Source organism: Acipenser ruthenus, chromosome 60 (genome assembly GCF_902713425.1).
Source record: "Acipenser ruthenus chromosome 60, fAciRut3.2 maternal haplotype, whole genome shotgun sequence".
Lineage (NCBI taxonomy): Eukaryota > Metazoa > Chordata > Actinopteri > Acipenseriformes > Acipenseridae > Acipenser > Acipenser ruthenus.
The window spans coordinates 2,064,152-2,078,411 of record NC_081248.1 but is presented as its reverse complement, the minus strand read 5'-3'; the positions used below and the strand labels follow the sequence as shown (position 1 = coordinate 2,078,411).

At 45.3% G+C, this 14,260-nt stretch overlaps 1 protein-coding gene across 1 annotated transcript; it reads left to right on the top strand.

The window, feature by feature from the left end:
* Positions 1-2,602: 2,602 nt before the first annotated feature.
* Positions 2,603-12,692, top strand: LOC117409952 (hepatic leukemia factor). The gene is made up of 4 exons (XM_059018580.1): positions 2,603-3,368; positions 7,756-8,235; positions 11,702-11,916; positions 12,435-12,692. Exons 1-4 carry the CDS (start codon positions 3,173-3,175, stop codon positions 12,648-12,650), a joined length of 1,107 nt encoding a protein of 368 aa, XP_058874563.1. The 5' UTR covers positions 2,603-3,172; the 3' UTR covers positions 12,651-12,692.
* The last annotated feature ends 1,568 nt before the right edge of the window (positions 12,693-14,260 follow it).

Genomic DNA, 14,260 nt, shown 5'->3' with positions numbered 1-14,260 from the left:
GAGATGCATTGATTCCAATAGAGCTCATTAATAACATTTCAATATACACTCTACTGTACCTGAACAACACATCCATTAAACACACAGAGAAGTGTTGAGATGCACTGATTCCAATAGAGCTCATTAATAACATTTCAATATACACTCTACTGTACCTGAACAACACATCCATTAAGCACACAGGAGAGAGCTGTAAACACTGTTCTGTGTGGTAGATTGCGCTGCATTATATGGCAGAACATTTCAATACTGCACAGAAGCTTACTGACACGAACACTTTCTAATGTGATTGAAGTGAGTTTCTAACTCCTGGCTCCTGATCAATTCAATAATAGACTTCATTGAGGGGAGCACTGAACCCCAAGACTGGGTGCAGCAGCAGGGCTAGTGTGAGTTTGTGACCCTGCTCATGCTCCTGGCTCCTGATCATTTCAGTAACCCTGCAATATCAAGTGACATTTTTCTCATGGGGTTTCTATCAAAGTGAACAGGATTGTGTGGCTCTGTCTGTCTGGAAGTATGTAGTAAGGTAACAGGCACCAAAAGGAATCATATTCTACAGCTCTGGCCAAAAGTTTTGCATCATCCTGTAGAATTAACTAATTTTCATGCATAAAGCTGAATGAAACCTGCTGAATAATGTTATGTTAACATATTGAATCTCACACCACTTTGTAGTTTTCCACACACAGTATTCGAGGGAAAGCTGTCACAAATTGCAAAATGCTGAAATCTAACATGAAATACTGTACTACTACTATGAAATACTGTACTACTACTATGAAATACTGTACTACTACTGTGGCTTCCGGTAGACTTTTGCGATAAAATGTTGTAGTTTCTTTGCCTGCATGGTGTTAAATAAAAGATCTAAATTAGTTCATATAGTTTTATTAGATTTGTTATTAGGGCAGCAGTGTGGAGTAGTGGTTAGGGCTCTGGACTCTTGACCGGAGGGTTGTGGGTTCAATCCCCAGTGGGGGACACTGCTGTTGTACCCTTGAGCAAGGTACTTTACCTAGATTGCTCCAGTAAAAACCCAACTGTATAAATGGGTAATTGTATGTAACATAATGTGTTATCTTGTAACAATTGTAAGTTGACCTGGATAAGGGCGTCTGCTAAGAAATAAATAATAATAATAATAATAATAATATGTCTCACTCACAAAATTCTTAGTGATGCAAAACTTGAGGCCCAATCTGTAGTGTCAGAACTGAACAGGATTGTGGGGCACTGTGTGTCTGTCAAAATGTAGTAACTGAGAAGGAATTGAATCTCATTAAACTAATGGGGCATACGGTAACCACACACCCACCCGCGGAAACTAAAAGAGAAACATTTTGGCAGGACACACTGATCCGCTCCCTCGCTCCCTCTCTCGCACGCACGTTGCTGATGTTTCCTCACGGGGCCTTGGCATGGGAAAAGGAGGGGCGGGATCAGTGACCTAGTTTTACCCAATGCGTGCCTGCCAGGGGTGGGGCATGACCTACTTTGGACCAATGAGGGCGAGGGCGGTGGACTAGGGGATGATCTACGCGTGCTGGTGACATGTGTGCGCGTGAGAATAAGGTCTTAAAGAAACAGCGTCTATTTTTTTTGCGGGAGTGTTCAGAGACGAGTCACGTTTCATGGCCGGGGAACTGAGGCGTGTAGCGTCACGTTGTTTAAAATGTTGAGAGACGATTTTTAAAGGGTCAATACGCTCAGCAGCATACCGGAATTATTATCAATACTGCAGGGACAGTACTGAAATTCAAACCCACTCCTTTTAACCTCTGTGAAACATATAGGAACTGTGTAGACTCACAGCGTATATGTAGAATAGAATACGGATTTGATTAGCTACGGTGCCTGTAAATAAAAACCCTTACAAAATGTGGTTTTGAAAAAAAACGTGTCTTACACATCAGTGAAATAAGACCAACTATATTTTATAAATATATATTCTTTATAGTGACAAATATCTGTAAGATGTTTGAGAAAGGCTTTTAGCTATGGTATTGTACTAGCGATCCGTGCATTGTGTTTATGTACCGTTTTGACACGTATAAATATATATAATCTTTATTTCTGCTAAAGCAGAATACACAGAAGTCTAATCTAAATAGTAAGCTGACACCAAGAAGAAGGAATAATGTTGTAGCGTCGAACTGAACAGGATTGTGGGGCTCTGTCTGTCTGTCTGTCTGTCTGTCTGTCTGCAGCATAAAAACAAACGTTTATTTATTTCTCTGACGAAATTAATACTTTTACATAAGGAGGAAACTTTAATAAATAACATTTGCAGTATTTGTATTGTATGTTATGTTGTTGTATACACCAGTAAACTCGGCTTCTGCAATAGCTTGACATTATAAAAACAAGCCGACCCCAAACTACACGTGCTTACTGAAGCCTGTGCACTGTACTGTACCGCCAAACAACAAGGGGTTAAAAAAATAAGAAAACTCGAGAGGAGGGGGGGCAGGGGGATATGCAAATTAATCTCGAGTGATTGGACGACCAGGCTTCAAAATGGGCGTGGCGAGTCGGGGGAGGCGGGCGTTATGAACGCCAGAGCTCGCTCATGAATATTAACGAACCCGTGAGCTCTGACGTCAACGCCCGGGCCCGTGTTCGCTGCAGCTGACAGCAGCTTCGGATCCATAATGTAAGTTGCGAGTCTGCCAGCTGCAGATCGGTTTTGGATCGGTTTTATATTTTTCTCCTTTTTGTTTTGCCTTGTTTTATTTCGTTTTCTATCGCATCCGACCAATTCTGTTTATCTCTTGCTTTTAAAACCTTGACCTCGCGGCTGGCATCGAGAGTTTGACAGAAAAATCGAAAAAAATAATACAAAATTAATAAAATAATTGTTCATGTTTTTTTTGTTTTTTTTAAACGCTGTACACTTTTTAAAAGTAAAAGCTGGATTTACCCTGTATCCCGGGTCTTGAATTAAGGAAATAATACCATTAAAACAATATGTATTTATTTATTTTTTAAAAAATTGTATATATTTATTTTTTCGTCCATCGTACCCGGTTCTCCTTCCTTTCAAAGTGGATATATTTGAACCATACTCTCCGTCTTTTGAACCCTTTCCTCGCGTCGTTGAACTCGAAGACGCGACATTTTAAAGAAAATCGCTATCCACATACAATTTACAAATAGTAATACAATCGACATGGCGCGACCGATATCCCAGCTGATCCCCCCGGACTTGCCCGGGCTGAGCCCGCAGTTCGGGAGTGGAGGGGCGGGCGGCGGAGCTCACGGAGCGCACCCCAGCTCCATGGCCAGCCTCAAGTCTCTCCTCCAACTCCCGGTGAAACAGAGCCCCGAGCCGCGGGGGAAAGACAGCATTACCGGCGAAGGGAAAGGTAAGCAGACCCGCGCCGCTCGCTAATAAGTAAGAACTCGAGCTGAGAGACACACACTGAGACACACACACACACACACACACACACACTGATACACACACACACACTGATACACACACACACACACACACACACACACACACTGATACACACACACACACTGATACACACACACACACACACACACACACACACACACACTGATACACACACACACACTGATACACACACACACACACACACACACACACACACTGATACACACACACACACTGATACACACACACACACACACACACACACACACACTGATACACACACACACACTGATACACACACACACACACACACACACACACACACACACTGATACACACACACACACTGATACACACACACACACACACACACACACTGATACACACACACACACTGATACACACACACACACACACACACACACACACACACACACTGATACACAGACTGTGACACACACCCACACACACACACACACAGACTGTGACACACACACACACACACACACACTGATACACAGACTGTGACACACACACACACACACACACACACTGATACACAGACTGTGACACACACACACACACACACACACACCCACACACACCGATACACAGACTGTGACACACACACACACACACACACACACACTGATACACAGACTGTGACACACACACACACACCCACACACACTGATACACAGACTGTGACACACACACACACACACACACACAAATACACACACACTGATACACAGACTGTGACACACACACACACACACACACTGAGACACACACACACAAACACACACTGAGACACACACACACAAACACACACTGAGACACACACACTGATACACAGACTGTGATACACACACAAACACACACTGAGACACACACACACAAACACACACTGAGACACACACACTGATACACAGACTGTGATACACACACACACACACTGAGACACACACACTGATACACAGACTGTGATACACACACACACACACTGAGACACACACACTGATACACAGACTGTGATACACACACACACACACTGAGACACACACACTGATACACAGACTGTGATACACACACACACACACTGAGACACACACACTGATACACAGACTGTGACACACACACACACACTGAGACACACACACTGATACACACACACCCCCACACACACACACTGAGACACACACACACTGAGACACACACACTCTGAGACACACACACTGATACAGACTGTGACACACACACACACACTGAGACACACACACTGATACACACACCCCCCCAAACACACACACACTGAGACACACACACTCTGAGAAACACACACTGATACACAGACTGTGACACACACACACCCACACATAAACACACACTGAGACACACACACACACACATTGATACACAGACTGACACACACACACACTGAGACACACACACGTGCATTGAGACACTCTCACACACTGACATACACTGAGACACACACACACACACACACACACACACACACACACACATATATATATATAGAGAGAGAGAGATCATTTAAATAGAGTGGTTGTACATTATTTTAAGGTAGTTCATATTTTTTCTTCTTCTCATACATACTACAGTGTGTCTGTCCGTCTGTTTGTCTTTATGATTTTCTGTCAGTCTGTCTGCCCATAAAACACAGCTCTGTATCTCTGTCGAGTGTAGGGCTGTGTGTCTGTCTGTCTGTGTGTATGTCTGTCTCATTCTGTTGAATTCTTTTCTCCCTCCTCCGTCTTTCACTTTTATATTTCTATGCTTTCTCTTTCCACCCTCTCCACCCCCCTCTCCCTCCCTCTTTCTCCCCTTCTCTCTCTCTCCCCTCTGTCTGTCCAGAGTATCTATCGAGCTGTCTGAAGAGATCAATCTTATCATCTGTGTGTCCTGTCTGTCTGTCTGTCTGTCTGTCTGTCTATCTATCTATCTATCTATCTATCTATCTATCTATCTATCTATCTATATCTATCTATCTATCTATCTATCTATCTATCTATCTATCTGTCTATCTATCTATCTGTCTGTCTGTCTATGTCTGTGTGTCTCGGTCTGCTCATCTCTGTCTGTCTCTCTGTATGTGTGTCCTATTTGTCCTTTATCAGTCTGTCTGTCTGTCCCATCAAGTCTGTCTGTCTAGAAACTGACTGTCAACAGGGAGATGCAGCTTAGCAAGAAGGCAGGGAGGGAAGTGAATTAACAGAGAGATGGTTTTTATTTATTTTATTTGAAATCCCCGACTAACCATTAAAACATAACGCTAGTGCCCCATCTAGTGGTCAGCTAGCAAAACTGCACTTGAGCTGAAAAGCTGTTTAAATAGAGCTGCTGCCCCCTTATGTTTAAATAGAGTTACTGCCCCCATCATGCAGTCATTCCGAGCGCTTATTATTATTGCAATCAGGCAAATACTGTGTTGAATTTTTCTATGGTCTGTCTTGCTTTGACTGTGAGTTCAGGAGCTGCTCTTCAGTTCTAGTTGCACTGCCACAGACATGTGTAACACAGGTTAGATCACAATTATTATTATTATTATTTATTTCTTAGCAGACGCCCTTATCCAGGGCGACTTACAATTGTTACAAGATATCACATTATTTTTTACATACAATTACATTATTTTTTACACATTATTTTTACATACAATTACCCATTTATACAGCTGGGTTTTTACTGGAGCAATCTAGGTAAAGTACCTTGCTCAAGGGTACAGCAGCAGTGTACCCCACGTGGGATTGAACCCACGACCCTCCGGTCAAGAGTCCAGAGCCCTAACCTCTACTCCACACAATACTGTGCAAAATGATTTCTTCTCTGATAAGAAACACCCCACACCCCAGCGATGTCCAGCCGTGGTGGTGCAGGATGGATGTTATGCCTTAGAAAAGTTTAACACAGTATTTAGAAAAGTTTAACACAGTATTTTTGCAGTCCCCCCCCATGCTTGTTTTAGTATGTTTTTAATATGCTTTACCATACCTCTCTGTGCTTTACAATGCTTCCCTATGCTTTACCAGACCTCTCTGTGCTTTACAATGCTTCCCTGTGCTTTACCAGACCTCTCTGTGCTTTACAATGCTTCCCTATGCTTTACCAGACCTCTCTGTGCTTTACAATGCTTCCCTGTGCTTTACCAGACCTCTCTGTGCTTTACAATGCTTCCCTATGCTTTACCAGACCTCTCTGTGCTTTACAATGCTTCCCTATGCTTTACCAGACCTCTCTGCGCTTTACAATGCTTCCCTATCCTTTACCAGACCTCTCTGTGCTTTACAATGCTTCCCTATGCTTTACCAGACCTCTCTGTGTTTTACAATGCTTCCCTATGCTTTACCAGACCTCTCTGTGCTTTACAATGCTTCCCTGTGCTTTACCAGACCTCTCTGTGCTTTACAATGCTTCCCTGTGCTTTACCAGACCTCTCTGTGCTTTACAATGCTTCCCTATGCTTTACCATACCTCTCTGTGCTTTACAATGCTTCCCTATGCTTTACCACACCTCTCTGTGCTTTACAATGCTTCCCTATGCTTTACCAGACCTCTCTGTGCTTTACAATGCTTCCCTATGCTTTACCAGACCTATCTTTGCTTTACAATGCTTCCCTATGCTTTACCAGACCTCTCTGTGCTTTACAATGCTTCCCTATGCTTTACCAGACCTCTCTGTGCTTTACAATGCTTCCCTATGCTTTACCAGACCTCTCTGTGCTTTACAATGCTTCCCTATGCTTTACCAGACCTCTCTGTGCTTTACAATGCTTCCCTATGCTTTACCAGACCTCTCTGTGCTTTATAATGCTTCCCTATGCTTTACCACACCTCTCTGTGCTTTACAATGCTTCCCTATGCTTTACCACACCTCTCTGTGCTTTACAATGCTTCCCTATGCTTTACCAGACCTCTCTGTGCTTTACAATGCTTCCCTATGCTTTACCAGACCTCTCTGTGCTTTACAATGCTTCCCTATGCTTTACCAGACCTCTCTGTGCTTTACAATGCTTCCCTATGCTTTACCAGACCTCTCTGTGCTTTACAATGCTTCCCTATGCTTTACCAGACCTCTCTGTGCTTTATAATGCTTCCCTATGCTTTACCACACCTCTCTGTGTTTTACAATGCTTCCCTATGCTTTACCACACCTCTCGGTGCTTTACAATGCTTCCCTATGCTTCACCAGACCTCTCTGTGCTTTACAATGCTTCCCTATGCTTTACCATCCTGTGCTTTATTACTGCTGTGCTTTTGCTGATATTCTGTATCAGAGCAGTGTGTGTCTGTGTGTGATGGGAAGTCTCACCCCTCCTCTGCAGGCTCTGAGAAGGAGAAGGGTGTGGACTCTGATGAAGAGAACTCGTCCTCTCACAGCGGTGGGAGACAGACTCACTCTGCCTTCCTGGGGCCGCTGCTCTGGGAGAAGACCCTGCCTTGCGAGGGGGGGCTGTTCCAGCTCCAGTACATGGACCTGGAGGAATTCCTCACGGAGAACGGCATGGGGCCGCAGACCTCCAGCATGGCGGCCCAGATTCCCAGTCAGAACTCCCAGTCTGCCATCCCAAACCAGTCCGGCCAGTCCCAGTCTGGCCAGCAGAGTCAGAGCTCCCAGCTGAGCTCCCAGCACCCTGGCCAGCTCTCCCAACTCTCCCAGCTAGCCAGGGCTCCCTCCCCAACCTCGCCGGTCACTCCCGGCAACGGCCAGCCCAGCGTTGCCGTGGAAACGGGGGGCAGCAGCAGGGCTGCGCAGACTCAAGGCATGATGGGAGGGGGCTGTATCCAGGGGGCGGCACATCCAGGTAAGAACCTGTGAGGTCACCGTCCGATTGTGAAGAAACTCACTGAGGACCTTCTAACACAAGCTATGGAGAGCAGGATTCTTATTGTTAGTTATTAAAAAAAATAAACTGAAGATTTATCTTCTGGTACTGTAGTTTTTTTTAACCCGGATTGTGGGTAAGAAGGAAAGAAAGAAGACAGGCAGAGACAGGCAGAGAGACAGGCAGAGAGACAGGCAGGCAGAGAGACAGGCAGGCAGAGAACCAGGCAGGCAGACAGACAGACAGACAGGCAGACAAAGAACGAGGCAGACAGACAGAGACAGGCAGGCAAAGAACCAGGCAGACAGACAGACAGGCAGACAACAGGCAGAGAAACAGACAGATAGAGAACCAGGCAGACAACAGACAGAGAGACAGGCAGGCAAAGAACGAGGCAGACAGACAGAGACAGGCAGACATTGAACCAGGCAGACAGACAGACAGGCAGACAACAGGCAGAGAAACAGACAGATAGAGAACCAGGCAGACAACAGACAGAGAGACAGGCATACAGAGAGACAACAGGCAGAGAGACAGGCAGACAGAGACAGGCATACAGAGAGACAGAGACAAAGAGACAGACAGACAGGCAGGTAGACCGTGCCCCACAGTCCTGTTCACGCCATGAGAAAAATGAAATTTCAATTGATATTGCAAGGTTAGAAACTCACACTAGCTCTGCTGCTGCACCCAGTCCTGGGGTTCAGAGCTCCCCTCAATGAAGTATAGTGTGAGCTTCTAACCCTGCTCCTGATTATTTCAATAAGATCACCCCCTCCCTGACTCCCTAAGAGAAAGCTGCTCCCTTTCTCAGTGCGGGGCAGGCTTGAGGCATTGAGACTGAACTGCCCCCCCCTTGATTAAAATTATATAATTAACTTTTATTTGTAACCAATTGCATTTGAGCTGGAGAAAATCCTTCCTAATCTGCTTTGAATTAAATTAAAAAAAAACACGTTTTTAAACAGGCAGGATAATCTGTTACTATTCCTTATACAATGCTGCCACCTGCTGGCAAACAGAGACATTGCAGTTGAATGCACCAGCAGAGATGATCCAGTTTCCTTATGCAGTGCTGCCATCTCCTGGCTAAAGCACGTCACTGTAACTTAATGATCTGTATGTCATTTAAGGAAATGTTTGACCTCTTATTAGCTGTATTAACACTGTCGCTGGTCCTCCCTTCAAAGGAGTGCTGACCATCTTTAAAATCCACTCTCTTACCTCTTACTAGCTTTGTTATCATTGGCCCCTTTTTTTAGTGGTATATTTTTAATGATCGTTTCTGACGCAAGAATTTCTGAACCTGACCTGTCCTGCACTCCCATTCACTGCAGAGCTCTTAAATGTGCAGTTTTGAAAGAAACACATTTAAAACATGATACCTGCTACTACACTGGGCTAAAGCAATCTCTGTTTGCACAAGCCAGGCTGTCAGATCGTGTTGCATTTCCTTGCTTGTAAACCTTTATTTTTGTTTGAAAACATGATATCTGGTACTAGAGTAGTTTTCAGATAGTGTCACACTTCGCTGGTACTAAAAATCAATCAATCAATCAATCAATCAATCAATCTTTATTTCTTATATAGCGCCTTTCACGATGAATCGCCTCAAAGCACTTTCCAGATAAAAACAAACAAAAATGTAACGGTATATAAAATGTACATCATTTATAAAAAAAAAAAAACAGCATATAACAGTTTGATACGTTTTCCCTTTAAATTACATACAGACGTGTTCAAATGTGTTGGTACCCCTCCACAAAAAACGAAGAATGCACAATTTTCTCTGAAATAACTTGAAACTGACAAAAGTAATTGGCATCCACCATTGTTTATTCCATATTTAATAGAAATCAGACTTTGCTTTTGATTTTTTATTCAACATAATATTGTAAATAATAAAACAAATGAAAATGGCATGGACAAAAATGATGGGACCGCTAACCTAATATTTTGTTGCACAACCTTTAGAGGCAATCACTGCAATCAAACGTTTTCTGTCGCTCTCAATGAGACTTCTGCACCTGTTAACAGGTAGTTTGGCCCACTCTTCCTGAGCAAACTGCTCCAGCTGTCTCAGGTTTGATGGGTGCCTTCTCCAGACTGCAAGTTTCAGCTCTTTCCATAGATGTTCGATAGGATTCAGATCAGGACTCATAGAAGGCCACTTCAGAATAGTCCAATGTTTTGTTCTTATCCATTCTTGGGTGCTTTTAGCTGTGTGTTTTGGGTCATTATCCTGTTGGAGGACCCATGACCTGCGACTGAGACAGAGCTTTCTGACACTGGGCAGTACGTTTCGCTCCAGAATGCCTTCATAGTCTTGAGATTTCATTGTGCCCTGCACAGATTCAAGGCACCCTGTGCCAGGCGCAGCAAAGCAGCCCCAAAACATAACCGAGCATCCACCATGTTTCACTGTAGGTATGGTGTTCTTTTCTTTGAAAGCTTCATTTTTTCGTCTGTGAACATAGAGCTGATGTGACTTGCCAAATAGCTCCAGTTTTGACTCATCTGTCCAAAGGACATTCTCCCAGAAGGATTGTGGCTTGTCAATATGCATTTTAGCAAATTCCAGTCTGGCTTTTTTATGTTTTTCTGTCAAAAGTGGAGTCCTCCTGGGTCTTCTTCCATGGAGCCCACTTTCGCTCAAAAAGCGACGGATGGTGCGATCAGAAACTGACGTACCTTCACCTTGGAGTTCAGCTTGTATCTCTTTGGCAGTTATCCTTGGTTCTTTTTCTACCATTCGCACTATCCTTCTGTTCAGTCTGGGGTCGATTTTCCTCTTGTGGCCGCGCCCAGGGAGGTTGGCTACAGTTCCATGGACCTTAAACTTCTTAATAATATTTGCAACTGTTGTCACAGGAACATCAAGCTGCTTGGAGATGGTCTTGTAGCCTTTACCTTTACCATGCTTGTCTATTATTTTCTTTCTGATTCCTCAGACAACTCTCTCCTTTGCTTTCTCTGGTCCATGTTCAGTGTGGTGCACACAATGATACCAAACAGCACAGTGACTACTTTTCTCCATTTAAATAGGCTGAATGACTAATTACAAGATTGGAGACATGTGTGATACTAATTAAAGAAACAAATTAGTTTGGAATATCACAATAATCCAATTATTTATTATCTTTTCTAAGGGGTACCAACAAATGTGTCCAGGCCATTTTAGAATATATTTGTAGAATAAGCAATAATTAATCTCTTTTCACAGCTTCTTTGCTTTATTCTATGACATACCAAAGGCATGCAAGTATACATGATAAAATAGCTTTTAATTTCATCACTTTTCAGGAGGAATGAAGCATTATTTCAATGAGCTGTAAGGGTACCAACAAATTTGAGCACGTCTGTATATACTAAATTATCAAAATGTGTTGTCAAGTCGCTTCCTTGGCACTAAAAATCCACTTTCTCACCTGCTGTCCTCTTTCAGGCCAGGCCACGCCCCCTGACCCCTCCAGCTGCCCGCAGAGTGACCCTAGTGAGGTCCTGGTGAAGTTTGACCCCGACCCCGCTGATCTGGCTCTGTCCAGTGTCCCGGGACAGGAGGCCTTCGACCCGCGGAGACACAGCTTCACAGAGGAGGAGCTGAAACCACAGCCCATGATCAAGAAGGCAAAGAAGATGCTGGTGCCAGACGAGCAGAAGGTGAGGAGAGAGGAGAGGAGAGGAGAGGGGGAGAAAGAAAAGAGATGAGAGGGGGGAGAGAGAGGGGAAGAAGAGAGAAAGACGAGAAGAGGAAGGAGGGGAAAATGAGGAGAGAGAGGGGAGGGGGTGTGCGGGAGGGATTGTGTCTCTCTGCCTCTCCTCTCCTCTATGTCTCTCTCTCTCTGTTTCTCTCCTTTCTCTCCCCTCTCTCTGTCTCTCCCCTCTCTGCTCTCTCCCTGTCTCTTCTCTCTCTCTGTCTCCTCTCCCCTCTCTGCTCTCTCCCTCTCTCCTCACTTCTCTCTTTGTCTCCTCTCCCCTCTGCTCTCTCCCTCTCTCTCTGTCTTCTCTCCCCTCTTCTCTCTCCTCCTTTCTCCCTTCTGATCTCTCCCTCTCTCCTCTCTCCCCTCTCTGTCTCCTCTCCCCTCTCTGCTCTCTCCCTCTCTCCTCTCTTCCCTCTGTCTCCTCTCTCTGTCTCTATCCTCTCTCAGTCTGTATTAACCCCCTCCTCTCTCTCTCAGGATGATAAGTACTGGTCGCGACGCTATAAGAATAATGAAGCAGCGAAGCGTTCCCGTGATGCTCGGAGGTTGAAGGAGAACCAGATCTCGGTCCGAGCCGCGTTCCTGGAGAAGGAGAACGCAGCGTTGAGGCAGGAGGTGGCCGACATGCGCAAGGAGCTGGGGCGCTGTCGGAACACGCTGCACAAATACGAGGCGCGGCACGGGGGCCCGTGAGAGAGAGGGGGCCCGTGAGAGAGAGGGGGTGGGGGAGGGGGGGGGGAACACACTGCACAAATACGAGGCGCGGCACGAGGGCCCGTGAGAGAGAGGGGGTGAGGGGCGGGGAACACACTGCACAAATACGAGGCGCGGCACAGGGGCCCGTGAGAGAGGGGGTGGGGAGGGGTGGGGGAGGAACACACTGCACAAATACGAGGCGCGGCACGAGGGCCCGTGAGAGAGAGGGGGTGAGGGGGGGGGGGGGGGGGGGAGGGGAACACACTGCACAAATACGAGGCGCGGCACGGGGGCCCGTGAGAGAGGGGGTGGGGAGGGGTTGGGGAGGAACACACTGCACAAATACGAGGCGCGGCACGGGGGCCCGTGAGAGAGGGGGTGGGGAGGGGTGGGGGAGGAACACACTGCACAAATACAAGGCGCAGCACGGGGGCCCGTGAGAGAGAGGGGGGGGGGGGGGCACAGCAATGTCTAATGAAGCACGGTGAAAGCATGGTAAAGCGTAGAGAGGTATGGTGAAGCATATTAAAAAAACAAGCCAGGCTAAAGGAATGCATACTATAACCACGGGGAAAGCCTGGGGGGGGGGGAACTCTGTTGTTCAAATTTACCATGGTGAGCATTTATAGGGGGAGAGAGAGAAGAAGAGCGGGGATGGGGGCATTCCTATTTCACACACACAACTTTAAAAAGGTCGTAGCTAATGAAACAATGCTGTCTTTTTAAATACAAATAAAAAAATATTTTAAATAGTGATTAAAATAAATAATTAAAAGATAATTATAAAACAGTTTTGATACCAAGAGATGAAAGTGAGGCTCTGCGTAACGAGTCAGGCAGGAATTGAACATGATGCCCGTTTTTAAACCATCTACATCAGGGGTGACCCATCCCGGTCCGGGAGGGCGGTTCCACTGCAGATTTAACAGACAACATGAGAACGACTTCAGGGTCTGGATGGAAGTTTCACTGGTTCAATTAAACAGGGTTGGAACAAAGACCAGGAGTGGAACAGCCCTGCAGGATTGGAATCTACATCAACAGAGACTTCTGTACTCGGAGCACTTCCATTGACTCACCCCCTCTAGTGGTCATTTCTAAAACCGCAGCCTCACTTCACTTAAAAAAAAAAAAAAAAAAATTATATATATAACTTCAGTGTGGTGTTGACATTATTTGCAAAGATGATGCAGAGAGCCCTTACAGTGGTAATGCAGGCAGACAGACAGACAGACAGAGAGGGGCATTATAATGGCAGTAATGGTTCTGTATTATACTGAGGGGCAATGGGGACATTATAGTGGTTCTGTATTATACTGAGGGGCAATGAGGGCATTATAATGGTTCTGTGTTATACTGAGGGGCAATGAGGGCATTATAATGGTTCTGTGTTATACTAAGGGGCAGTGGTGGCACAAGTATAGGGCAGCTACAATAAGATCCCATGGTTAGAATGGGACCACAGTGTGCTAACTGTACCCTTCTCAAATGCTCACCTGGTAAACTAACCCTTATACAAGTTTCCCGCAGTAAAAACACAGCAAAGTGTAATAAAGCTCAGTGAACGAAGGGTAAAGCATAGGCAAGCACTGTACAGCACAGAGCGG

Coding starts and splice junctions, on each gene's coding strand:
- LOC117409952 (XM_059018580.1), top strand. CDS start 3,173: ATGGCGCGACCGATATCCCAGCTGATCCCCCCGGACTTGCCCGGGCTG. Junction 3,369..7,755: donor CATTACCGGCGAAGGGAAAG/GTAAGCAGACCC, acceptor CCTCCTCTGCAG/GCTCTGAGAAGGAGAAGGGT. Junction 11,917..12,434: donor TGGTGCCAGACGAGCAGAAG/GTGAGGAGAGAG, acceptor TCTCTCTCTCAG/GATGATAAGTACTGGTCGCG.